At 32.1% G+C, this 27238-nt stretch overlaps 1 protein-coding gene across 1 annotated transcript in view; it reads left to right on the top strand.

The window, feature by feature from the left end:
- The window catches only part of LOC118198124 (neuroligin-4, Y-linked-like), a 403557-nt gene that overhangs the window by 297485 nt on the left and 78834 nt on the right, over window positions 1-27238 (top strand). Inside the window, exon 2 of the mRNA XM_085813107.1 lies at window positions 25574-25723. Coding sequence (XP_085669233.1) covers window positions 25574-25723 — 150 coding nt within the window. The remainder of the gene's footprint in view (window positions 1-25573; window positions 25724-27238) is intronic.

The raw sequence follows: 27238 nt of genomic DNA, 5'->3' as shown, positions 1-27238 counted from the left end.
TATGTAACAAATCCAGCAAACTTTGCGTCATATGTCCAGTGGCGTAAATAAGGGTATGCAAGGAATGCCGCCGCATAAAGGCCCGAAGGCTTAGGGGGCCCTTAAATGTCCTGCTGAATTACATTTACATGTTTAAACTTAAAAGACGGATTCCATTACATATATAAAGAAGCTTTAATTCATTTTCCCTTGATGAGTTCGGAATTAGAATTTCAATAAAAGAAGATTAATTATTATTTTTATATTCTTTATCTTGTATTTTTTTCCCTTTCCCTTTTGCTTTTCATTTTTATTTTTAGAATTTTTACTACTATAAATTCTTATTTAAATTTTGATATATTTTGATTTTGTGTTAAACCCCTTTTACACGATTGTTAATATTAATATAGTTGAGGAGTAGCCTTGATTTGACTCTAATTTACTTTTAACTTTAGAATCTTTAAGTATATGTAGATAATAGAATTCGTTTTCTTTTAAGTTTTTAAGGACCCCCCTACCAGAATTGCAGTAACAGAGAATTGCTCTGTATGACGCAGATAGGAAGCCCTTGGAAAGACCTGAAATAGCTAAATTCAAGTGTTTGCAAAAGTCAAAATTCCAGCATTTGACCATGAAATAATAACTTCATGACCTACCCCAGTTTAGGGATAGCAGTGAGAGGAAAATAGGAAAAATTTCTTTGTATTCCTTAGTCTCAAACCTGAAAATTATTAAAGGCGACCCCCTAAAGGAAAGGTTTCTTCTTTTGCAATCCCAAATCAAAAAGCGGTGGAAGTGGAAATTAATTGTAATTATTTATTATAAATTACTTATTTTATATATTAATTTGTTTCTGTATAATTCGCATTATAATCGAATAATCAGTAGACATATTTTCTAAGTATAAATCAAAGAAGTAACTAGGCAGGATTATGGTACTTTGGAATGAACTTTGCAAGTTAAAGAGAAATCGTGGTATATTATTTGCAGTTCGTAATTTTCATAATATGTCATTCCGGTAGCGTTTAATTTTGTTCATATATAGAATCTCTTAGCTTTTCCATTAAACGCAAGTCCAAAAATGTCCTAATATTCAATTTCAAATTGAATTTATTAATGTGAATGATTCTTCAAATTTAATATAACATGTATTTCGGTGGTTCGCTATAAACGGCGTATAACTTTTCAAATTGTTGCCACCAAATAACCTCACCGTGCATTATTTTTAAAGAAATTAAATAAGGAAGAATCTGCATGTTTGAATGTATAGTTCTCACAATGTAAAAAACGATGGTACTTGCAACCTGTGCAGTCGCACCAAGAGGCAAGGTAAGCGACAGAAACATTTTGGATTTAGAAGCACGACTGACATTACAAAATGGCAAAGTTAAAGGCGGATGATTTTTTGTCTACTGTTTTTTACATTAATAAGCTGGATGATTGGGGAATCATTCGTAAGTATCAGTTGATAACTCCAGAATACATGCTTTTCTTTCTAAGGACATAAAATCATTAACGTAAGTTGAGCAGTTGTGGCATGAAAGTACTTTGCCCCCCCCCATGTCGAAATGCCGTTCTAAGGAAACACTAAGAATTTATGACACCACATTTGGAAAGGAGAGATTTCTCGTTTGGCTTAGGGATCTTTGAATGAATTCAAGGTCCGAAAAAAAAGGGGGGAAGTTTTACGACAGGCTACGAACACACAGGTGCTCAAATATTAAACGGCCAAATATTTCAGTTAATTTTCAGCGTAAATTTAATGAAATTTTTTTCATTAAATTTATCGAAATTCATTACTTTTTCACTCATGGGGGTAGGAAATGGGAATGGAGGAATATTTTTACTTGAAATAATGAGTAAATAAATATTTATCCAATTTTTCCTATCAAAATTTTCAAAATATTCGCACATTGCAGATAAAATGCAGGTTAGGAATTCTTTAAAATCTCTAATCGAGAATTAAATCTGAAAGCACAGAACTCGTTTGAGAATTTACTCTATTTGCTTTAGAAAAGAGAAGAGCTGTAGTGTTTCTTAACTTGTAAATTACCCATCTACCAAAAATTCACACTTATCTGTAAAAGATAATTCTGAAGACATTAAATTTGTTTTGAAAGTAATATATTAATCTCTCTTCGTTTGAATAATTTCAATAATTTTTGCAAATTAAAAAATTTAATTAACACGTTTTAATAGTAAATGATGCGATTTTCACTCATAAAATACCTTTGTACATTATTCTCTTTCATTTCGGCATCACTGCATAACTTTTCTAAGACATAAATAGCTTCCGTTAATATATGTTCCCATACATTATATTTATTTTTTATATTTTTTTCATTAAATTTATCGAAATTCATTACTTTTTCACTCATGGGGGTAGGAAATGGGAATGGAGGAATATTTTTACTTGAAATAATGAGTAAATAAATATTTATCCAATTTTTCCTATCAAAATTTTCAAAATATTCGCACATTGCAGATAAAATGCAGGTTAGGAATTCTTTAAAATCTCTAATCGAGAATTAAATCTGAAAGCACAGAACTCGTTTGAGAATTTACTCTATTTGCTTTAGAAAAGAGAAGAGCTGTAGTGTTTCTTAACTTGTAAATTACCCATCTACCAAAAATTCACACTTATCTGTAAAAGATAATTCTGAAGACATTAAATTTGTTTTGAAAGTAATATATTAATCTCTCTTCGTTTGAATAATTTCAATAATTTTTGCAAATTAAAAAATTTAATTAACACGTTTTAATAGTAAATGATGCGATTTTCACTCATAAAATACCTTTGTACATTATTCTCTTTCATTTCGGCATCACTGCATAACTTTTCTAAGACATAAATAGCTTCCGTTAATATATGTTCCCATACATTATATTTATTTTTTATATTTTTGTCGTTAATAAATTAATGATTAAGATAAAAATTGATACTGCTTAATTTATAAGCAATGTAAAGACTGGAAATCTACGGTCATTAATTTTTTAGACATAAATAGCTTTCTAAGACGCAAATAAAACATAACAATAATCATAAATATTAATGCTCCTAAAATATATCCGCTTTTCCTAACTGATTTTTGCTTTCTGATCCACCTGGGGTACAACAAACCTATTTTCATAAATGAAGTTTTGCGAATTTTTCTACGAAGTACGCAAAACTTGTTTCATACAATTTTATTTTTACTAATTATGAAGAAACTTTCTACTTGTTTCCTAAAAAAATATTTATGTGTACTACTTTTAGAATACATGCGACAGAGTGTGAGTACTCATCTTCAAATATACGTTACTATCAATAAGCTTAACTCTGAATTATTAAACAGTTCTGGGACCTTGAAACTTGGAAGGGAATCGTCATATTTTGCTACAGTGGGTATTTAAATTTAGATTAATTTTAAAATTTCCATTTCGTATTACACAATCATTTTCAAAGCTCTTTTGATACGTATCAATAATATTTGTTTCTACTTGTTTATGATTTCATCCTAAACTTGTGAAGAATTTTCTAAAAAATTCGAATATCCATAATTTTTACTATTAAATATTTAATAATTATACATTAATTGAAATGCACTTAGAGTACAGAAGAAATGTAGGAAGATATCACAGGGGATGTATTATGTATCATTGGAATATGACAATAATAATAGCACAATTTGACTGAAGGGAAAAAGAAAAATAAACAGATGTTTTAGCGTTTTAAAAGGGAAATGGACAATGTACATCTTTACAGTAAAGTCTTGGATGAAAGTTTTACTGTGACTCAACTTGGGGAGACACTGGAAATTTATAGTGGAGGCGGCGTCCCTTTCTTCGTTAAACAGCTGCATTGAAGTGTGAAATGCTACCCCTCAAGTATACTTGTAAATTGGCTGATGACTCAGAACAGTAAACTGAACTTAAACTTGCTCTTATTCTAATGCCATTTCTCTAGTAACAAACAGAAGTTTTTCTTTAAAATTAAATTTCAAAGTGATCTCAAATATAATTCTTCATTATAAAGGTAAGTTATTGATTTGTAATATCTAAATTAATCATAAACTAAATTCTTATAATTTAAAACTTGCTAAAAATTCAATTCAGCTAAACTTTTAATCCATTTATCTGAAAAATCCAAAATTATCACCATTAACAATGCAAATGTCTACTAATATTAATAACGTATTGTTATATTAACATGAAATGTTTTTACGATAAATATGAAATATAAATATAATCTGTTTCCATACATTAAGAAACATCATAACAGGCCACAATTAAAAGCAAAATTTTTTAAACACGTCCTGCGCTATAGTGCAGGATCGATCAACCAATCAATCGACTCTACAATCGAAAATCAATCGACATGAATGGAGTTCATCAACATCTAAAAAGCATTTCTATTAATATGCAAGATATGAGAAACAAGTTTAAAGACATTATGAAAGAAGCTGAGTTTATTGCAAATAAATGGGGCATAGAAACTAAATTTGAAAAATAAAAGAGAAATAAAGAACCTAAAACACTGTCATTGTTAACAAATACGGAAATTATTAATAATGTTTCAAAAATACAGAAAACATATAAAGAAGACTTGCACTGGAAGTACAACTTTTATTATTTATAAATACTTTCAGAACAGAAATCCAAAATTTGAAATCCTTTAAGGATTTAGCTAAATTAGCAATAGTAAAATATCATGACATGACGAGCAGTTATTCGGGAATGTGCAATTCACTTTTATTGTATTTATCATTACCTGTAATCACAGCCACGAGTGAGAGGCTATTTTCACTACTGAAACTAATAAAAACATATTTAAGAAACATATATAAGAAACAGCATGACACAAGATCGGTTGTCAAACCTTTTCACTATTGAGCGTTGGAGCTGAGATGACTGAGAAAATGGACGTCCAAGTATTGATAAATAATTTTGCGGAAATGAAGGTTAAGAGACGCAAATTTTAAAAGAAGGATTTTTTCCTTTATGATGAATTTTGGCCACCAATGTTATCATTACACTTATTGAGAGATTAGACAAGAAGAGCAGTACGGACTGAGGAAGATTAAAAGGAAACAGTAAAAAACTTTAGCATTTTTTATAAAAATCATGTATTCAAGTAGTTTAATGTACCAAAAGGTTTTTTAGAAAGACAGAAAAAAACTTTACCATACATATTTTCTACAAAAATTGTATATTCAAATAGTTTTCCTTATGAAGTTTATGATAAATATGTTTTATATTTAACAAATGTATCATTTACATTATAAAAGTTCTTATTTATTATTGTACCAAGGGTTCTAGTTACGCCACTGCATATGTCGTTCCTGCGTGATAGGACCTAGCCTATTTCAGATGTGAACACTTAAAATGTGACATTTCGATAACTGCAGATCGGAGTTGTTGATGCTATTCATTGGCTTGCCCGATCATTGTACCTGTTCCCCCTGGATTTTTCTTTTCTGGAGCCACATGGAAATTCCAGTGTACGGTACATACTGTACGCTGCCGACCATCTTAGCGTACGTATCTACGTAGCTCTTACAATTGTCAGAGACGTGTGAAATACTTCCAAATGTACCGTGATTCCATTGAAGTGGCGATATCCGGTTTGTGTTGCAGCTTGTGGCGGAAACATCAAACACACTTAATGATCTGTCTTTTTGATAAATAAGATAATGATCTTCAATTGCGTGTTGCACTTTCATTTCTTGTGTTCTCTGCATATTATAATGGTGTTTCGGACCCTGTACTGTTGTCTGATTCTGATTCGTCTTTGAGTAATCTTCTCCTATCAGAAGTCTGTACTCAAAATAGCGATATATATAGAGAGATATATAATAAATCAAAACCTCAAATATCGGAACGAAAAAGAAAATGCTGCATAAAATATTTGAAGGCTAAACACAGCGCAACGCGTTACACGGAGACCAACACGTTACACAGAGAGAATGGGTTTAGTTTTCAAATATTTATTGAGGCGCATTATTTATCTTTTTGATTTTTGAGATTTTGATTTATTATTTTCAACATTTTGCAGTACATTACGCAAATTTGTGTCTAGGTGTTATTTTCGTTTTCTAATTGTTTTTAAAAGGACTTTGGCAAGAGATATAGAGTAAGTTTTTGTAACATGATTAATTAGTACAATAAAACTGTACTAGCAAAAGAACTACAAAGCTATTCTTACAAGCAATCACTGCTTTTGAACTGTTAATTTCATATTTGACAACGCGTAAAATTTTCATTACGTACACATGTTTTATTGATAAATACCTAGGTAATAATACTTAGGCTTTTGTATTAAATCTTTTAACGGGATATTATATTTTGTTTCTTTGTATTAATCCTTGTTTATTATTCACAGAAACATACTTAAAGGGATTTAGAATTCGTTTCAGGACGAATTCATATTTTCAGCTAATTACTCAATCTTATTTCGGAAAGTGTTATAAGTACGTTACAGTGAGTCCATAGCTATAATATTTAAAAATATATAAGAGGAGAATTGGAAGGAAAGTACTATCTGCGAATATAAAATTTTAAAACAATTTTATGAAACATTTCGTTACTTCACACATAAAAATTTCAAGACTCTTTTGAGCGATTTTAAAGAATTTTTTTAAATTCATAAAATATATTTTAACAAATTCCTTTCTGCATTTATATTAAAAATATATTCATCATCTTAGGCTAATCTTTGGAATATGGTAACAGGTAGTTTGGCGACATTTTGGTAAGGCGATAAAGGTTGCTAGGTAGAAGTTTAGCAATAATCTGAGAAGTACACAGTTCGAATCACAGATTATTTTGTCTCAGAGAAATGTGAGATCATGAGACATGTCATGTGACAAGCACTTAGAAACAATTTCGCTGCTAAAGTGCAGAATCGCGCACTTATTTGTTTGGCGCTTTTTACAAGAGTAAGAAGAATTGGATTTTTGTCAATTTTCTTTGACCTTTTAAGTGAAAATAGTTCGATATGTACATGGATAAAGTCAAGCGTGTGCTCGATGCCATTTTTGTGCAATTCTGGGATGCTTTTTTTTTTAAGTGAAAATAGGTCGACGTGTACATGGATACTATGTATGTGCAATTCTTAAAAACGCGCGAAGCAGTGGGCGATTCTGCACTTTCTCCCAATTTCGCACCTAATCTTCGTCATGATTAAGCACTTTTTTTCCATAAAAGTTCTAGCATAAGCGTAATTCGGCTAGTAGATTGTTGGAAAAAAATGTTGAGTAAAAAAAAATAAAAAATAAAAAACCTTTACTTCGTGAAAATAAAATGGCGTCCCCCCCCCCGAAAAAAAAAAAAAAAAAAACTAGCAGGTTGCTGTGTGCAGGGTTGGTCCCCAAATTTTCGTCAAAAAATCGCCGAGTTACCATAATCTGAGATTCACCAAATCTTATTTCGCATGCAAAACTAAGATAAATGGGACAAACTTTTGGTTCCATTTGATATAAATTTACGTTTCAATTGAATGCGTCAAAGATCGTGTTTGATCGTGTTCGAAGATCATGCGGCTAAGCAAAAAGATACTTTTTTACACACCATTCTAGGAAAAGGTGTCTCAAGGGCCGGTAGGGCGATTGGGCCCCGCGTTACCATCCAAATGAACAAAAATTAAATTTAAAGCAAACTGCTTATGACGATAATTTTGACGATAAGGATAAATTACCAACTGTTCAAATAATTTAAAATATATTTATTTTAAGTCCGCATTACTGGTTGAGATTTATTAATGTGTTTATTATTATATAATATATACTTTATAATATACTACGTACGTAAATTACTGTGCAGGTATATGCACGCGCAACTAGTCGCGCAACCGTACCAGCCAGTGGTGGATGTGTAGCTAGTAGTGGATATATAGCTAGTATGAAATGTTAGTTGTTTCTTGCATTTGTAGTTTTATATTCAATTTATATTCAATAAATGTTTTGGTATTTTGAACATTTTTATTTTTTAATTTATGTAGAAGTTTACCTGTCTGATGATCCATGATATTTGATGTATTTATATACACTGGTGTGCAAAAATTAAGGACGAAGTCTAAAAATTAGCATATCAGCTGAACGAAGAGGCAGAGCGGACAGAAAGACCAATCAGGAGATTGAGTAATGTGATGTACGGTACCACATGCACAGATATGCAGGTAGGCGTAATGGGTAGTGTCTGAGTAGTATGAAGCGTGTTGTCGGTGTAAGATCCGTATTTCTGGCAAAGAGATTGCACGCCGTATAGCAGTTAAAATCACACCGAGTTGCTGCCTCAGAGAGAAATGGCGAATAATCAATCTGTTAGACGACATCTGGATGCTTTTACCCGAGGTCGAATCATTGGGAAGTTGGAGGAAAGCAGCAGTGTGACAAGTGTGGCTGCAGAGCTCGGAATTGCTTACAGCATCGTTTCACGACTTTGGAGACAATTTCAAACCACAGGAACAGCTATCCGGGGGTTTAGTAGTGGTCGTCCACGAGGAACCACACCCGCAGATGACCGGTATATTGCCTTACAGGCCAGAAGAAACAGGCGGCAGACAGCGGGAGAAATCGCTAGACACACGACACAGGCGACTGGACGACCGATATCGCGTTTTACCGTGGCCAGAAGACTGCACGGTGGTGGTCTGTTTGCAGGACGCCCTGTACGGTGTGTACCTCTAACGCCTGCCCATCGGAGAAGGCGTTCTCTGTGGTGCCGGGAACACCAGAATTGGAGAGACAATGAATGGGGACGAGTACTCTTTACAGATGAGAGAAGATTCAGTCTGATTAGCGATTCTCATCGCATACTCATCTGGAGAGAGCGGGGAAGCCGCAATCATCCCTCGAACATCACTGAAAGGGACAGGTATGGAGGTGGCGGTGTTCTCGTTTGGGGAGGCATCATGCTTGGTAGTCGTACAGACCTTCACATCTTCGACGCAGGTTCAGTCAACGGGACCCGTTATTTCAACGAGATTCCTCTTCCATATGTGCGTCTTTTTAGAGGCGCTATGGGCCCGCAGTTCCTTTTCATGGACGACAATGCACCACGTCATCGCACAGTAGCTGCCGAACAGCTCTTAGAGAGTGAGGATATTGAACGTATGGATTGGCCGGCACGATCTCCGGATCTCAATCCCATTTAGCATGTATGGGATTTTCTAGGCAGACGCTTGGCTGCTCGTACCTTACCACCAGTAACGATTCCGGAGCTTCGATTGGCGCTGCAAGACGAATGGGCAGCAATGCCTCAACAACTCATTGACACCCTCATTCTCAGCATGGGCAGACGCTGTGAAACCTGCCTAGCAGTCAGGGGAGATCATATCCCCTATTAAAGACCGGATGTTTCTTGCTGGACACCCATCACAGGGATGTTTCGGCCTTCAGTCGCATTGCGCTCCATGCTACTTTTTCAATAAAGCTTCTTTTATTCCTCTGATTTCTCTTTTAGTAAGTGTTGCTTACATTACTCATGTCCTTACATATTGGGGATCTTACGGTATTAAATGTGTTGATTTGGAAAGCTTTTGTACAAAGTTATATTGAAAAAACCGTCTCGTCCTTAATTTTTGCACACCAGTGTGTATATATATATATATACTGAATTTGAATTTTATTTAAATATTAAATATATAGAGAGGGTCCCGCGAAAAAAAAATCCAATCGGGCCCCGCACCTTTTATTCGATCCTGTACTGGCTGTCTCATATTCACTTATGGGCACAGCCTCTAAAAATCCATGCATGATCTCATTCACACATTCTTAGATCTTATCTTGGATTTGATCTGAGAAAGAAACCGTGAAATAAAGTACAGGCAAGTTGGGCTAATGCGCCAAGTTTTGTGTCTCAAACATTACCCGGGTAGTCGTAATAGCGATTTGATGAGGTGCATGATAATGATGCACGTGGAATGCGGTACTGCCGTTTAGCATTCTATTGATAAGACTGCCCAATGGCTCCTAGGAGAAAACTTATCTATAAGTCTTTTCAGTTATTCATTAACCATAGTTCAACCTAGAACGTGACTCCCATGATCATCTGGGGTTTAAATCCGGAGGCAGGTCAGATATTTTGTATCTTCTGATTCCAGATATTGATGAAGCAAATTACACCTACGGGAATGTATAGTATGTATCATTATGATCTTATGGAGAAAAGGTGCACTTAAAATGTCTCACATGTCAAAATAATTTTAAGTCCGTAGTTGTTACAATAACACTGTAATCGAACACATGCAGAATTATACGTTGCCCAGAAATTATAACAACCCAAATAAGAATTGAAACTTAGTACATTATTATTCCTTTGCATAATGTGTGGCTATACATCTTTGGGCTTCGTAAAATCATACCTGATTTTGCAAAAATGAAATGAATCTGAAAATGGGAGGCTATTTTTAATCAAAATTATACATGAATTCATTTTTATATCTCGTATTTTCACAACTTAAAAATTTTCATATGTTATAATCTTCAGGTTCCAATGGTAGAATCTTTTATGAAGTTTTTAAAATATTTTCCTTGACAAGACCAAATTTTGAAACATTTCTTCTGTACAACTGTTTTCATGATAAATGTTACAATATCACACATATTGTATGCTAGCTAAGCCACAGTCAAAAAGTAATTTGCTCTATGAAATACCCATTAAAAAGCTTAAAAAAAATCTCAAATTAATTTAGCAAATCGTCTAATTTAAAAAATGCTTTTTCGAGGCTATTTGTTTTTGAGATTAATAATTTGGATTCAAAATTCTCAAATTAGATTTAATAATTAATTTTCATTAAAAAATTTTTAATAAAATTTTTAGAGAAAAAAGCAGAATAATAACATGGTTTCCACGAATTGGGTAAAAATTACTCATTAAAGTAAAATAAGTTATTTCAAAAATGGTTTAAATAAAAGTTAATGTGAAAAAAAATCGAGTGTCGCACTCATAATTTGAAAGAAATTAAGTTTAATTCATCTTATAATACTGCTTATTAATTACATCATGTATACTTAAAGATTAATTTTGCCTAGCGATTTACCTAGACAATTTAGATTTAATTTATTCACTGGAGTATTTAATTATAGAATTTAATCATTCATATTGTCTACCCAAACGCGTTTAAATGAGGTGACCAATTGTTGATCAATCCAGATTTTTTCCATCCTTCACTACCATGCGTTTTATTGCCACAGTAATCAATTTTGTTATACAGATGTCTGTGTAGTGTTACTGTGTTCTTTACAAGTTAAAAATTTCCTATGACAAAAAATGCCCATCTCAATGTATATGCCACCTACTTATGACTGAGTGACAAAATATTGGAGTAATTCCTTAGATTTCACAATTCTCTGGCTTGAATTCTACGGAAAATGCGTGGAATGTACTAACTAGTGCTGCTGACCAAAATAGGAAATAATTTCCTACAGCTGTACATAGCTAAAAAAGGCGATTTGTAAAACTTTGCAAATTTTCTTGAAGCGATGCAAGATTTTATACTTAATAAAAATTGCGAGGAAGTATTCATTTGAATTTTCTTTAATTCATATAAAGGAACTGGCGATGATTTAGGTATTCTTTAATTGTGTTTGGCATGTTTTATATTTTTCTTGTGTAATTTTATGCATCTGCAACTAAATATAATTAATTAATGTGTTTATACAGAATGTATTATGCTTTCAATTATTCTGCTTCTCTCATGTTCATTCTCTTTTTTAATATCTTCAATTGCAAGAACGTTTGTGATTTCGTTTTACGCAGTAGGAGCAAGAAGTATACCTTCAAAGTTTTTCTGCTTGGTAGGGAAAGATATTTAATTTTGAATTTATAATAAGAAGGATGTGATATAAACAATGACAAAACTGCAATAAAAATTTTTGAAAATACACATTCTTACAATTGCAAAATTTATTAAAAAACATATATTCTTACAATCAAATTTAAATTTTCAGTGAAAATTGAATATTTTTAGTCACGTCTCTCGCATGCAAAGAAAAAAATGAAGGGAGGAAAAAAAATAGCATTTTTATGCCTGGAAAAAGAAACATTTATGGCAGATGTTTTGCGAAATTTTATCTCAACAATAGCATTCCGAAGAAGTTGTTTCTTTCTGAAAGAACTCTCTTATGTGTGAAAGAAATTGTGGCTTGAATAATAAGTAGAATTCAGTTTAGCCTAGATATTTTCTACATATTTGCACAATTTTTCTATGGCAGATGTATTCGTTATAGCTTCAGCCACAGTTGCAAACAAGTAGTAAACATCTAATTCGTAGTGCTGTTTTTCCAGATGACGTAACAGTTATATATAATTATACTATATATGAATGATATGTTATGATGTAAAAGTTTCTAATTAAACAGCATAAAAGAAAAATAAATTTTAAAATTAATAAAGATTTAAAATGAAATCTACTGTAACAGTATTATTATACATTTGGAATTATTTACTTATAATTTTAAAGAAATTTAACCTATTATACTAAGGACATTTTCTAAAACTTATCTGCAAGAGAAGGTTAGTATAAACTGCTCTACAAATAAATATATCTTCTTTCAATAATTCAGATCTAATAACTAACAATTTATCCTACGCTTGTTGTAAATAAATTTTTAGCTAGTAAAAAAAATTAAATAAAAACGAAACTTTGTTTTCCAAAAATTGATTTACTTTTATTTATTTATTTATTTTAACTTTTGGGTTTTAAACCTATCTTTAGCTGTGAAAGAGAAATTTTCTGAACAATGCATTGAGAAGGTAATAAATTTAAACGCTTGAAATATGAAATTTACATTGTGGAAAAGGCATATTTATTAAATTAGATAGAATTAATACATATTTTAACATTATCCTTATGATTGAATATAAACTTCTGGATAGATTGCAACGAGGTATCAGGCATACAACTGATTTATTTTCTGTGCTTAGTTTTTTTTTTTTTATTTTTTATTAAAGGGATATGTAAAGAGATGCGCTCAGGTAAATTCGAAAATTACCAATTAATAATTAATAATAAACAGAATTACCATTAATTTCAATACTACTGAAAATTTTTAAAAGAATTCTAATTGAGGTATATTATAAATCACGTGAACTCGTTGTATTATAAAGTACATAGGTTAGCAATATTATTAATGTGATTTAACAATCATGTCTTTTTACAAGTAATTAAATTAAGACCTGAAACTAGATTGGAAAATAAACTGCATATCGAAGATTTGTCTGTATCATTGCGTTAGAAAGATCTCCCGTAACTATAGTTATGATGCAAAAATTTTTTAAAAAATATCATTTAAATATAAATTGACATGAATACAATACAATTTTTTATTTCTAAAAGACGAATACAAACCTCTTGTTTCAAGAATTTAATATAAGAAATTATTTTTCATAAATTTATTCGTATCGAAAAATAAAAATTAAAAAAAAAAAAATCTGAAATGTTTCAGATTTTAAATTACGTCCAAAGGGGCGTTTTTTAACATTTTGTGTGTTACCTTTCTTTATTAAATATCATGTTCCTCGCACTTAAACCATAAGATCCAGTGCAACAGCAATATCGCAAAATAGTTTTAAAACGAGCATATCTTTAGAATTTCCGATACAGAGACTCACGCGCTGGAGATAAAAAATGTTTTTTCTGCACAACGTTGCCATTGCTCGCTTTGAAATCCTTGAGTTTGTTAATCAAAAATTCGTCAAAGTTTTAAAAAATAGGAAATCGATCATAAAACAAATTTCAAATTTCAAATTTGGTCTTCCACATGCTCATATTCGTTGGAGGATTACGTTATTCAAAATTCGATGACTCTATGTACCGTTATTTTATGACAATGTGAGAAATATACATACATTTACGCAGATTTTCATTATTTAATTTCTTCAAATATAATGCAGGACTCTAACATTTTATGGCAACAGTTTGAAAAGTGAACCGACATTTAGGAGTCCGACGCAAAATGCCAAAACGAAAGTAATAGTCCTTCGGGACTCAAGTCCCTTTGGACTAAAAATAAATAATACTTAGACTTCAGTATTAGAATTTTTTTTTATCTGAATAGAATTTTGATGTAATGTCACCATATTTGTTTAGTTTATTTTAAGAGAATGAAACTTGTAGGGACTCACGGAATAAAAATAATAATAATAAAAAAAAATTAGTAACCTAATATATATTTTAGATTTGCTTTTGTACTAATAATTTTAGACTATGTATTTGTACAATAATGAAGTTCAATCTACTTCTCGTATCCTTTCATTCAGATTAATTTAATAGTTTTTAATATGTACTGTATTGCCATTTTACGACATTTTAGTAAGTGAAAAAGAAAAAGAAATTCACTAATCATTAACATCAGGGCATCAGTAAGTTTACTACATTTAAAAAGAAAAGCAAGGACCAAAGTAATTATAGTTCATGATATCTGAATTCCAGATAACTGGATAATAGAATAATAAAGGATGCACTGGACGGTATACTAGGTAGAGAATGCTTAATGCAAGTCCAAATCAAGAGTATGCAATCCGACGTAAGGCTTGGCTATACAGGAGGTGCCTTTGATTCCTCCTTTTCCCAGTTCGTAGATACAACATCGGTTACATCTGTGGGAGCGCCCTGAGTAAGGTCGAGTGCCGATATAGGCTACCGCCTAGAGCATCTTTTCGGAAGTCGCCAAATAAGTCTCTCCTACAAGTGACAAGTAAATAAGGTGTAATTTACTTTATCTGTAGCAAAAACTATATTGATTGCTGGACGCTACCATTCTTGACAAATTGTCGGGCCTTTCGTTTAAAGAAAATCTAGATATATAAATTTAAATATACCGATGTTAAGCTATTTTTTCCAGTCATAATGACAAAGTACAAAAAGTTCTTCTGTTTTCGGAAACTGTGAAGCAAAAATGCTTCGCAACTGTAATAAATTATTCGCAGGAGCTCTGTATATAGAAAAAAGTTTTGGCCACCACGAAAATGGAAATTTTATGCCGATTTGCGCCCAGAAGAACATTTGAAAATTCCCAAACTCCCCAAAACACAGTAAAGGAGAGTTTTCTTTCCGTTCCTAACCTACAACTGCCGTCCGTCGAACTCTTATTGAGAAGAACACGATATGACAAATGATCTCAAAATATAGAATAAGAGGATTTTTTCCCCTGTCCTTTATTCTCAATAAAAAGAAGGGGAGGAAATTCGCTGGTGAACAGAATTTTCAATCAGCTTGCTTATTTGTCGGATTCTTTGTCTTCTGACATATTTTGCATTTTTTTCATTCAACTTCTTTTTCGGAAATACTGGAAAAATTGTTGTCTCTTGAAATTTTCGCTATTTATGGGTTTGAGGGAGTGTTTTTTTTTTTTTTTTTTTTTTTTCTTATAAGATAGAGAGAGACTTTCTGAAATTTATTGCACAATTTTTGCGCAATGGAATGAAAATAGTAAAGTTTATTTCTCTACAACTGCCTGAAAGATATGATATGCTCTTTTCTTTATTTGGTATACAATAAATATCGATATCATTTCATACATGATCTAAGATATTGTTCCCTTTGGTTTCTCAGTCCTGAAACCGGCATTTTATCCTTTGCATATTTTTTCTGCTTTTTATGGCAAACAATATACGCGTGTATCTAAAAACATCATTTGTAAAAAATGATTTATTACAGCTGTTTACGACGTATATGCACTGCGAAATTGATATTTGATGAAGTTTGCTTCAAAAACATGTCATCTGTCAAGATCGGGAAAAGCGTTGCGTGGAATGGCCAAAATTCTATACGTTACTACTCTCTTTATTCTGCTTTTATTTATGCCGGTTTTTTAATGCAACTACCTAAGAAATTTTTCCTGAAATGTCCGGAATAACATAAGAAATAACGTGGAATTTTTTAATCAAACGCATACTCGCACATTTGCATATTCATGCGGTACGTTCAGTTCGCACATTTAAATATATCAAATAGAAAACAATTAAAGTTTCTGGCTATTTGTTTATTTATTTATTATTATTATTTTTTTAATTTTGTAAAGTATATAATTAATTTATGCTCAAAATAATGGAAAATTTGCTTTAACATTTCGAATAGAGTATTTATTTCACCATGAAAACTTACTAATGGAAAATTACGCAGTATTACACTAATGAAGATTAAACATTATTTCCTCCATCCTTCCAGCATGCCTTCCTGGTGCAACGGTAGCACACTCGGTGCGCAGTCAAAAGGTCCAATTCAAGTCCCGGCGAAGGTATGGCACATATTTCATGTCTCCAGCTTCAAAATAATTTAATGTCTCTACAGTGACGCTCGAAATAAGAGGTGGTGGACAATAATTCGTCACCATCAGGATTTGGCGATCTGGTCCCTAAATTTCCAGTCACCATGTCAGGCACTTTCTCCCTCCTTCCAGCATGCCTAAGTGGAATAGCGGTAACACACTCGGCGCGTATTCGAGAGGCCCAGGTTCGAGTACCGGAGAGGGCGGTGGACATATTTCACGTCTCCAACTTCAAAGTAATCTAATGTCTATATATCATAATTAAAAATCTTAGCACTTATAACCAGTTAGAACAAAAGTAAAGCGTTTTACATTAGTTAAGCATTTCCTATTTGTTACCAAAATAGAAGAACCTTCTGTCAAAATTTATTCTATATTTAATTATGTGCCGATAAATAATTGCTTTTAAAATTACCATAGCTGCTTGATTTAGTTTAGTATTTTTACTAATGTTAGTCCACAAACAGACTGATATGCCATCTAACAGAACGGAACGTATTTAGCCAAATTAGCTGTACGTAGCCAAAATTAAAGTTGAAATTAGTGATTTAAGTTTTGAAATTTGAATATTATATCTACCATGTCCAGAAAGATCCTTACCCGGCTTTTATTTTCTCAACCATTGGTCATATATATATATATATTTCGGAATTTCAAAAATATTTTAAATAATGCAAATATTTATGTTTTAGCTTTTTTATTTTAAAATATCAATTTTGAAAAATGGAAATCCAACTTTGTATACGTTCCATTTGTCTTTATACTTATATTTAGGAAAATTGTATACCCTTTGTAAAATGAAATGTAAAATGCATGATTTTCGAACGAGAAAAAATAGACCAAGTTATTTCATTTTATAGTCGCACATCATATTTAGGGGTAATGAGAAGCGAATTGAGAACCACATTGAGAAGCGAATGTATCCATTCGTATGCAATTTAGAAAGATATTTCTAATGTTAATAGATTAACAGACGATTAATTATCCGCAAATTGTTGTGAAAATTATTGTTTTAAAAAAGGAAATCTTATTCAGAAAATTTTACAGAATCAGAGTTCTAAAAAACACCAGCAATCTTCAATATTGACATGTAGTCAACTGATAACATCATAATTATATACATTAAAAATATACATTAAAAATTATAAATATTGTAGCTTAAAAATTATAAATATTGTAGGTTTTTTGACGAATATAACGTTATGATTCTAAAGTTATAAAAATTCATGAAACTAGTAATAATATAATTAAGACACAATAACACGCCGAATAAATATTAATTCAGAAGTCAAACAACAAAAATCAGCGTTATATTTACGAAATTTTCACAGGACTTACCGAACCACCATCCTCAGCTGCAAAACCGCAAATGAATTAATAATGTTGGGCTTTTCACCCAACATTATTAATCAAGCAGTTAAAAAAATTATCATCTCAACACACTAAGAGGCACACTCTTGTTTTAGGAGATTATAAAAGTTCTGTTGTCATTCCCTTCTTTCCATCAATTAGCTATAAAGTTGCACATATTTTACAGAAATTTAACTTTCGGGTTGTTTATTCTCCCATCAATAAAATTCCGAGTTCCACACTCAAGGACCCCATTCCGGATATGAATTCCTGGGGTATTTATAGGATTCCTTGTCAGTGTGGTTTAATTTACATAGGCCAAACTAAGAGAGCCTTAAAATTTCTCGTCAAGGAACATGAGACATATGTTAGAAAAAAGGAAACACAGAAATCTTCTATTGCTCAACATTGTTGGTCCGAAAATCACACTTTCAATTTTTCTGCTGCCAAAATTATTCAAAAAACATTTTCCATTGGAGAACTGGATTTTCTAGAGGCATTTCACATTCATAAAAATTATTTTCTGTTCTAGTTAACGATCCTAATTCTAATCCAAATTTTCCTTCGGCCTTTAAAGAAATTATGTTTTAGTTCTGGTTTCACCAACAGATGGCGCCACTTGCTTATTCTTGTCCAGGCTTTCTTATCTTATCTAATCATTACTTCCTAACTTGTTCATTTGCGGTTTTGCAGCTGAGGATGCTGGTTCGGAAAAACCATCGAAACTAGTCCTGTGAAAATTTCGTAAATATAAAGCTGATTTTTTTGTTTGACTTCTGAATTAGTAATAATATATTTATAAATTTTTAAATTTATGAATTTCTTATGTGAAAACTGTTGTGACATATCATTTATATCATAATTATAAATTAAAGAACGTTATTTACTAGCAAACTTTAAAAGCCTGCCATTGAAGGACATTTAAGGGGAAACCGCTAGCCTGAAATTATTCTTAATAGTGTTATATAAACGAATGTAACATAACGAACATACATGTCTGTATATTCGTTTTGCTTTGAGCTTTATTTAAATCCTCGTGAATGTTCTTTATAGTTTAAATGAATTGGATTATTTAGGTTACGGATAAGCCCGCAATTGCTATTTGCCTAAGGAGGTTGATGCCTTTATGAAGGGTTTTTTTTTTTTTTTTTTTTTTTTAAGTGTAACTTGATAACATCCACATTCCATACGGGGGAAACTACTAAGTTTGCATGCAACTAGCTGATTCACCGGGATTTGACCCTAGTCGAATCCAATCTGGTGCGTGATGCATCATAGACAATGAGAGTGCCGTTCGAAAGACATCCGAAGTATTCCAAAATATCCATCATTTCAAGTGGTGTTGCACTTCGTGACCCCAGCTTCGAACATGTTCAGTATACTCTTTTAATATGGCAGATCTTATATTTTAATGAATAAAACAAAGGTTCTTCGTTTGTGTTCTATTTTTCATATCCTCTGGAACTTGCACATCACGGTGGTGCTTTCGGCCTTACTCTGATGGCTAATTCCGAATGTCCCAGAAACTAGCCTTCGAGAAATTGTATATACGGTAGCGAATCACTCTGTAAACAGATACTGAGATAAATAGGATCTATTTTAACCTTAACATCAAACAATATATTAGTTTGGCATTATGCTTACAAACGTTTAGGGTAAAGACAATTCGATTCTAAATTCCTTCTAGAACTGAAAGGAGACTTCGCTAATGTAAAACTGTTGAATAAACTTCAGAAATATTATCATAATAAATGCCAAACGTTTAGAGTAAATTGACATCAGAATGACTCAGAACGTTCATTGAGAAAGAAAGTGGGATTTTAAATTGAGTTCAGGTGGCAGTAAGGTTGTAAGAATTATGTTAATTTTATTAACAGTTAAATTTTGAGTTAAAATTCCTTCCCTATCGTTTCTTAATTTCAATTTGCTACTTCCGGCCAGAACGCAGTTTTAGAATCGCGTCTGAATGCTAGTTAGGAAGAGCGGTATTTCTGTCATAGTGGGAGATATATCATATATTCTGGCTGCACGCGTCCGCTTTTTTAGGCTACTCTCTCGTAAGCTTTTATTACGCTCGGCCGTACTTTAGACCCTTGATAGCTTCGCAGTCAATTAGCGTTAAGGAGCCAACTCTGTTAGAATTTTGATAGCTTCGGCTATATCTCTTTAGTTATGATTAGTTTAGTTTAATTCTTAGTTTCTTAAGTTGAAGCCCAAGTGTGGGCTTTATTGTAAAACTCCAAGACGGAGTTCTGTTACACCACTGTGCAATTTTTGGAATAATAAAGGATTGGAATAATAAAGGGTTATTTTACCCTTCTATCTTGTTGTTTCCTGTTACACGAACTCAGGCGATTATTCGCTTATCAGTTCTTAAGATTCTTCACTTTCAACGGTAACTTAAAATTGCACAGTGGCGAATCCTACAAGGTTATCAAAGCATTTTAAAAATTATAAATTTCTAGAATTATAGTTTATAAAATTAAATTATTATTATTATTTAATTATTTTTATTACGAAATATTATCAGTTTCAAGAAAAATTATTTCAATGCTTGATTTACTTAAGTAGTCGTTTTATGAAACTTATTGTCAAAATTACCCTAAAAGACGATTTAGGAATTTCCTAAATAATTGGCGTACCAGTGATAAATGCGCTCGAATACTGAGGAGTATAATTCACTTCTTAATAAAATTGTGTTAATCTTTCACTGCTTATAGTGAGGAACGTAAAGAATACTCGTAATAAAGCATCTTTGGTGCAGCTCATACAATAGATATAATTCCACATGAATTCTTCACGCTGTGAAACGCGAAAATCAGCTGAAAAGCTAAGTATCACCATTAAAGTATTATTAATGTCAATTCTGTATTTACTGTTATTTGCCTCCAATTGGAACATATACAAACCCTTTGTATCAACTTTTCACAAGACTCCCAACATCGGTTGCCTTATTATCCTAATATTTACTCAGTATAGCGTGAATCGCAGAGACGAAATCCTTTCAACAGCTGGATTAATCTGATATTCGTGTGCCATTAATTTGCGATTTAGAGTTACCATTACTGGAAATCTGTCAAGCATAACTACGATTCATCATCAAGAAGGAGCATTAACAGGGAGAAGTGCACAAGCCCTCGAAGCTTGTAAATTTCGTTAACTGTAACTGTAAAGCTCAACCGAATAAGGTTTACTTTCTTTCTCTCAACAACTGGGTTTCTGGCTGCGCGAACTTGACTAGAGATTAACGGTAGCTCCAACTAAATGCAATTTGTCCGAGATAGTTAATCCCGTCGACTTGTTAGTGTTCCCCCAAGAGTGTCCGTCTTACTTCGCGGTTTATCTGGGAAATAGAGTTAATCGCATTTGGGAAAGTTTTATTTATGAAACCGAGCTGTAATTAACGGCCCTTCCCCAGCGAATAAGACAACCCGGCGTATAACATACGAAATGGGAATTCGGGGAGTGCATGGATAGGCAGCTGTTGAATGTTGGAGAAAAATAATTAGTTTTATTGTTTTTAGATTGAAATTCTTTTTATATTTTCGTATTGGTAGAACTATGCTTCTGTGGATGCATATAACATTTATGATTACTTTATACATCAAGTAAATGTGACGCCAAATATACTTTTGAAGTAATGCAAAAGAAATGTGAATTACAATGAAACGAAACGTATAAATTAATGTTTCTCATACTAGTATTCTGCATAAAACAATGCGTTCCTGTATACAGAATATAATAAAGAGAAGGTTGGTTTCGTTTGTTTATTTAATTATGGCAAAGCACACTAGGGCTATCTACCTAAGTGGGATGCCTTCGTGAAGGACGTTCTAAGGCAAAGTGACTCGTATACATGGCACACATGGGGAAAACCACGAAAACTCCAATGCAGCCAGCCCGTTCGCGGGATTCGAACCTCGGACCGAACTACCAGTGTTCGGTGACTTTACCGCTCGGCCGCTGGTGAGTCCTAATAAAGAAAAGGAGACTTTTAACCTATTAACTGCCATGATCTCCATATGAGGATTTGCCTTAGTAGCGAAAATTTGGTAACTTTATCTAGGTTGGCAGCAATGGTTACTTTTTACATTGTTGTTTAAACTTTTCTAAACTTTTGCATGTGTTATTGAGTAGTAGTTGTTAAATTTGTGAGCTGGAGAGTATTATTTGTGAGAAGAAGCTAATTTTTTGAGAGTTTCAAGATTTCAACATTTTCAAAACGCGGTATGTCATATTATTATGTACATCATTTCCACCTCCTTTGTACTACCATATTCTCTAATGGGTTTAGAATATATTTACTGACTATTTATTTTCAACGTGAATTTTATTTTCCGCTGAGGGCTACTTGAATGTCGATCTCCATTTGGAGCTAATGGCAGAATCCATCTATACTCCATTTATATTTCAATTTTCAGTCACTATATCAACTAGACACCTAAAGCTAAATGTAAATTGAGAGGAAAAAATTGGCGGTTAGTGCGACTTATTGCATGAAAAAAAAATTACTGCAATTCAGATGCACCTCATACTTATACTTGTCCTGTTCTGTTAATGTAACTGTGAGAGTGAAGTGATGTGTTTTCATAACATTTGCAAGAGTTCAGTATTTTCATAACTGTTAAATAACTGCTTCCAATAACAAAAAGAAATACGATTTAATGGACTTTCAACATTACTTAAATTTAACAATACGCAATACTTATCTATTTTATAGCAAACTTATATACCTTTTACAGATTTTTATGCTGCGAAAAAGTAAATGATGAGTTTCTTGCAACATGGCTTGCAGCAAAGCAGTCAAGTTGGGTATCAGTTTTAAAACACACTGCATAGCTATAAGCAATAAATATGTATCGAAACGATGATGATTTGATTTTGATTTCTATATGTGTACGTGCATATGGCTCTATGTATTTCATTTTGGTTCACCATGCACTGTAGTTTACAAATTTCTACTTTTCTGTCTATTTTATTTAAGGAACGCATACAAAATAGTTACATAAGCTCAGTATTTACAGACATGTGTATTCCTTGTTGTTCTTGTTACCAATCTGACTTGTCTGACATCAGTCAGCACATAGCATAATCGTGAAAAGGAGTCAGGTGTGCGTGTCGTTGGCAAGACCTTTGAGCACCATATAGATGACAGCCCGACTTTAGTTCAGTTCCACCCCCCAATCTCGAGAGAGAGAACTTCGTAACCTCCAAGGAGGTTTCTGATCAAAGGTGAAAACTGAACGGGAAAATGCCGGCTCAATGGAAAATCTAACCAATAGCCTCCGCTGCCCAGCGGCCGGGAACAGAGAGGACGGGTCCTAAGTTTCTCCATACTTCATCCTCCATACCTACACCAAACCCTTTAGAGAACTTCTCGCCGCATATTTAGAGAGCCGATATGCCGTAGAGCCACTATAGATTTAAAAATATCCACGCCTTCTCTAGAATTTGAGCCCGGGCACTTCGGTACAGCATAAGGGTAACTAAGTAACTATTGTCTCGGATGGTGGCGCATTTGGTTTCCTTACACAGCGCACATCCTTGATCATTTTCATTTAGAAATTTTTAATTTTAAAATTTATTCTATTTTAGTTCTGGAAGCGCCCTTCGAGTGTTATACAGTAACACATACATGTACACATACGCCATTCTTACAATAATATTTGCAATGCAATTTAACTGCGTAAATGTTTTATTCTTCTTAAGTTATTATTATTCTGTTGAAATCAAGGATCGACTTAAATACTGAATTGGATAAAATGTAAAAATAAGCATTTATTTGAAGAATAGTAAAGCATAATAAGCAGTATAAATGAAAACTAATGCATATTTTGTTATCAAAATTTTATTACATCCTAGCTGCATTATTCAGTTCATTTAATATTTTCACTTAAGCTGTTTCAGTAATCAGTGTTGTGATGTTGACATAAAACTTTAAATAATGTATGCACTCTGCATATTTAACTGCTTTGTTTGTGTAACTTGTTTATTTGAACTGAGGTAAGGCTTAAATATTGATTTTGAACTGAGTTTCTTAAACATTTTAGTGAAAAATTTGCTGCAGTTGTGTGTATTGCAGCAAACTATTAAGTGTTACCCATCAGAGGCAGAATTTATATTTATTTGACGTTTAATTTTTCTTATATTTATTTTTATCTGTAATTTGACAGTATGACTTTCTTTCCGTTAACTGAAACAGTTTCGTGTAGTCTTAAATATCTAAATCTATTTTATTATTAGAAACATTATCCCAAATTTTTATTGTATTTTGAGTTACCTGCTTTCTTAGAATTTAAAAAATATTAATGTTTTCTAAATTGCAAGTCATCAGATAAATGTGTTCTTCAGATAAAGGCCGGAGTGGTTAAGACTGCTGAATACGGGTATGGTTGTATCAGAGTCAAATCTTGTCGACCTACTTGGGTGATTTCCTACGAAAATGGTGATTTCCTCGGTGAGAATGGGAACGAATTTCTGTTTGAACATCCTCCAAAAATGCTTTCATTAGGCAGATATCTTTCAAGTAATTTACCAAACCAGCAAACTTTATTAAATGAATCAGCAAACAAATCAGCAAATATTATTTAAAAAATTAACAAATATTATTAAATGAATATTACAGATAGCGCTTATCCTCACAAACAGACAAATTGTTCAAAGTCCTTGAACGTTGGTAGATCGAGCTTAAATCCTGGTGAACATGATAGTTGCGTGGAAGTTTCCTTCATAAATAAGACGCTAGTCAACCTCCCTTTAAAATATCGTGAAGCATTTTGTGTCTTATTTGTTCTCTACGATAACATCGTCTCCTCTTAGGCAAATTAGCCCCGACTGATTTACTACAATGCATTGACCATAATTGTAAACCGATTATGAATGCTGCGATCTGATAGATGGTGCTTTAACTTTTTACAGGCTCTGAAATTTTTCCTTTTAAGATGGGAGTTCAGTAAGTCCTCAGAATAATTCTTCATAAAGATATTCTTTTTAAAGAGTATTTTGTCCTGATAAGTTGCTTAGGGTTCAGCATTGATAACAGTTGTTTTTTATACTGGAATTCATTAAACCCTAAGATAAAATAGTTTTAAATGTTTTATTCAAATGAAGAATAATTTATTTTTTAATAAAATATGATACAAAAATGGGTAATTTCTTATGTTTTACTAAAATATCTTTTATATTCATGGGTTTCATAATGATATCGAATTGAAAATAAATATTTTCCGTCCCCAAAATTTTATATAAAATCCAATATGTATGGTAGTTTATAGTAATCATTATACTACTAATAATTGTTAAATCCCATTAACAGAATGTTTGTGTTTTATTGCTTGAAACTTTAACAATTTCAAACTGTAAAAGGTATAATATAGAAAAAATAGGAAATTTAATCTCTTTTAATGAAATCAGAATTCATTGATTAAGAAGACTAAATACATTGGGCGTTATAAAAATATTTATCTAGCTTCTGGAGTAGATATTTTACATTAAAAATATAAATTAAAATTCCAAAAATTAATAAACAATAAGTCTTTTATAATCTATCATAGTTATTCTCGTAATTATTCTTTTCGATAAAACGTTTTCCAAAAATTTCTTCAGTTTTCGAACTTCATTTCCAGGACTTGTTTCATGTAAATCAAAACTTGTTAATTTTAGCAATCCCATATTCAGTCGGGAACATGAAGCCGCTTGAATGTATTTCATTTCCTGAATCGATTTTATCGACCCTTAACTGGCAGCGGCGTATCTCTTACTTCACTTTACTGCATTCTGTTATGATCTCAAAAGGAAAAGATTTATCTCTCAAGAAGTAAAGCTACTGTCTGAGTCTAAACATCTTAAATATAATTTAAACCAACATTATTTGATTTATGCTGTTTGAGTTTTGCTATTTATCACACACTAGTGGATTTTTATTAGTAATAGAAAAGTGTTCTTAAAAGAACTTGCATTTCAAAATGTTAATAAATTTTTGCTTCTGTTTTCAGTTGGAAGAGATGGAAGCAAAGTCCCTGTCATGGTTTACATTCATGGCGAGTCATATGAATGGAATGCTGGAAATCCTTACGATGGAAGAGTTCTTGCCAGTTACGGAAATGTGGTTGTTGTAACCATCAATTACAGATTGGGAGTTCTAGGTAAAAAAAAAAAAAAAAAAAAAAAAAAAAAAAGAGTGCATTTTCTTTATTTTAATATTTTAGAAGATTGCACATAAAGATGTCACCAATATCTTTCTGTGTAATGATGTGAAAGGATTAATATTATAAATATTTGTCTATAAGGCTCAGTAAATATTTATTCATTTGTTCTGAATAAGTGAAATAATGATCATGAAATGAAGCTGTAGAGGCATTAGGTAATTTTGAGGCCAGAGAGATGAAAAATTAGCAATCACCTTCCCCAGGAATCGAAACGCGGACCTCTGGAATACGCCACCAGCGTGCAGACCACCACACCACCAAGGCATGCCAAGAAGACGGAAGAAATACCTTACATACTCCTTATAAAACTACGCGCCTTTCAAAAGCTTAAAATATTTAAGTGCAAAATGCTTTAATTAAGACAACTGAAAGTTTTAGCGACTGATTCTTTTCAGAACCAAATAATTTTACGAGTTTCATAATTTTTCAGTATTACAATCCTGCACATTAACTTCCTTTTTACAACGTTTCGTGAGCAACTGAAAAACACAGAGTAGACTGTTTTGTAACATCTATTCAAACACTCCTGTAGTGCATTTTTCACTTCCTCACCTGAAAGAAAACTATTCCGAAAATTATCTTTTTAACATTCAGGATGCGTAGGAATCACGTAACATTGTGTTCTAACTGTATAGATTGTATCATAATGCCGTCACATTAGGTTCAGATCGAGTTGCTATTATGACAACAGCAACTATACCCAGACATGTTTCTGGAGTATATATTACTGTTTCTTAAATAAATTCGGTATTTTCTTCCCTGTGATTTCGGAACACTGAAATAAATAGATGGCCAGGGCATTTACGAAATAATCACCATTCACTGTCTCATCTTTTTTGATTGACAACGTTGATAGTGGTCTCAATGGATGGTCAGTAAAAATGCACTTTGTTCAGCATTCACGTTTTATCGGCTTTGAAATATTGAGGCAGAGCGAGGTGTTGTTCCACCATCATATATTTCAAGAGTTTAATGAGTGCCAGGGCTTAATTTCTAAAATTAGAAGTGCCGGAGCCCTATGGAAGACCGTCAGCAAAGAGGAACAAAAGTAAATAAATAAATAAAATGACTATTAAAAATCATTAATAATTTAAAAATTAAATAGTTAATTAATATTTAATTAATTTTAATAATTATTATCTGTCAATTATTATCTAATTAACGATTATTACTTAATTAAAAATAATTGATTGTTATTATTAAAATAGTTAAATAATTAAAGATAAACATAACTAAATAATTAAATTAAAATTAAATAAAATGTAAATAGATAAATTAAAATTTAATAAGCGATTTGTAATATAATTTGATTACAAAAAATAAAATTTTCGATATCTAAATAATTAAATTAAAATTAAATAAAATGTAAAGATATAAATTAAAATTTAATAAGCGATTTGTAATATAATTTGATTGCGAAAAATAAAATTTTCGAGATAAAATTTCTGCTGG

Source organism: Stegodyphus dumicola, chromosome 3 (genome assembly GCF_044657685.1).
Source record: "Stegodyphus dumicola isolate Sdum_Otavi_A_Nest chromosome 3, ASM4465768v1".
In the NCBI taxonomy this organism is placed as follows: Eukaryota; Metazoa; Arthropoda; class Arachnida; order Araneae; family Eresidae; genus Stegodyphus; species Stegodyphus dumicola.
The sequence above is the reverse complement of the archived record's forward strand: the minus strand, read 5'-3'. Positions and strand labels throughout refer to the sequence as shown.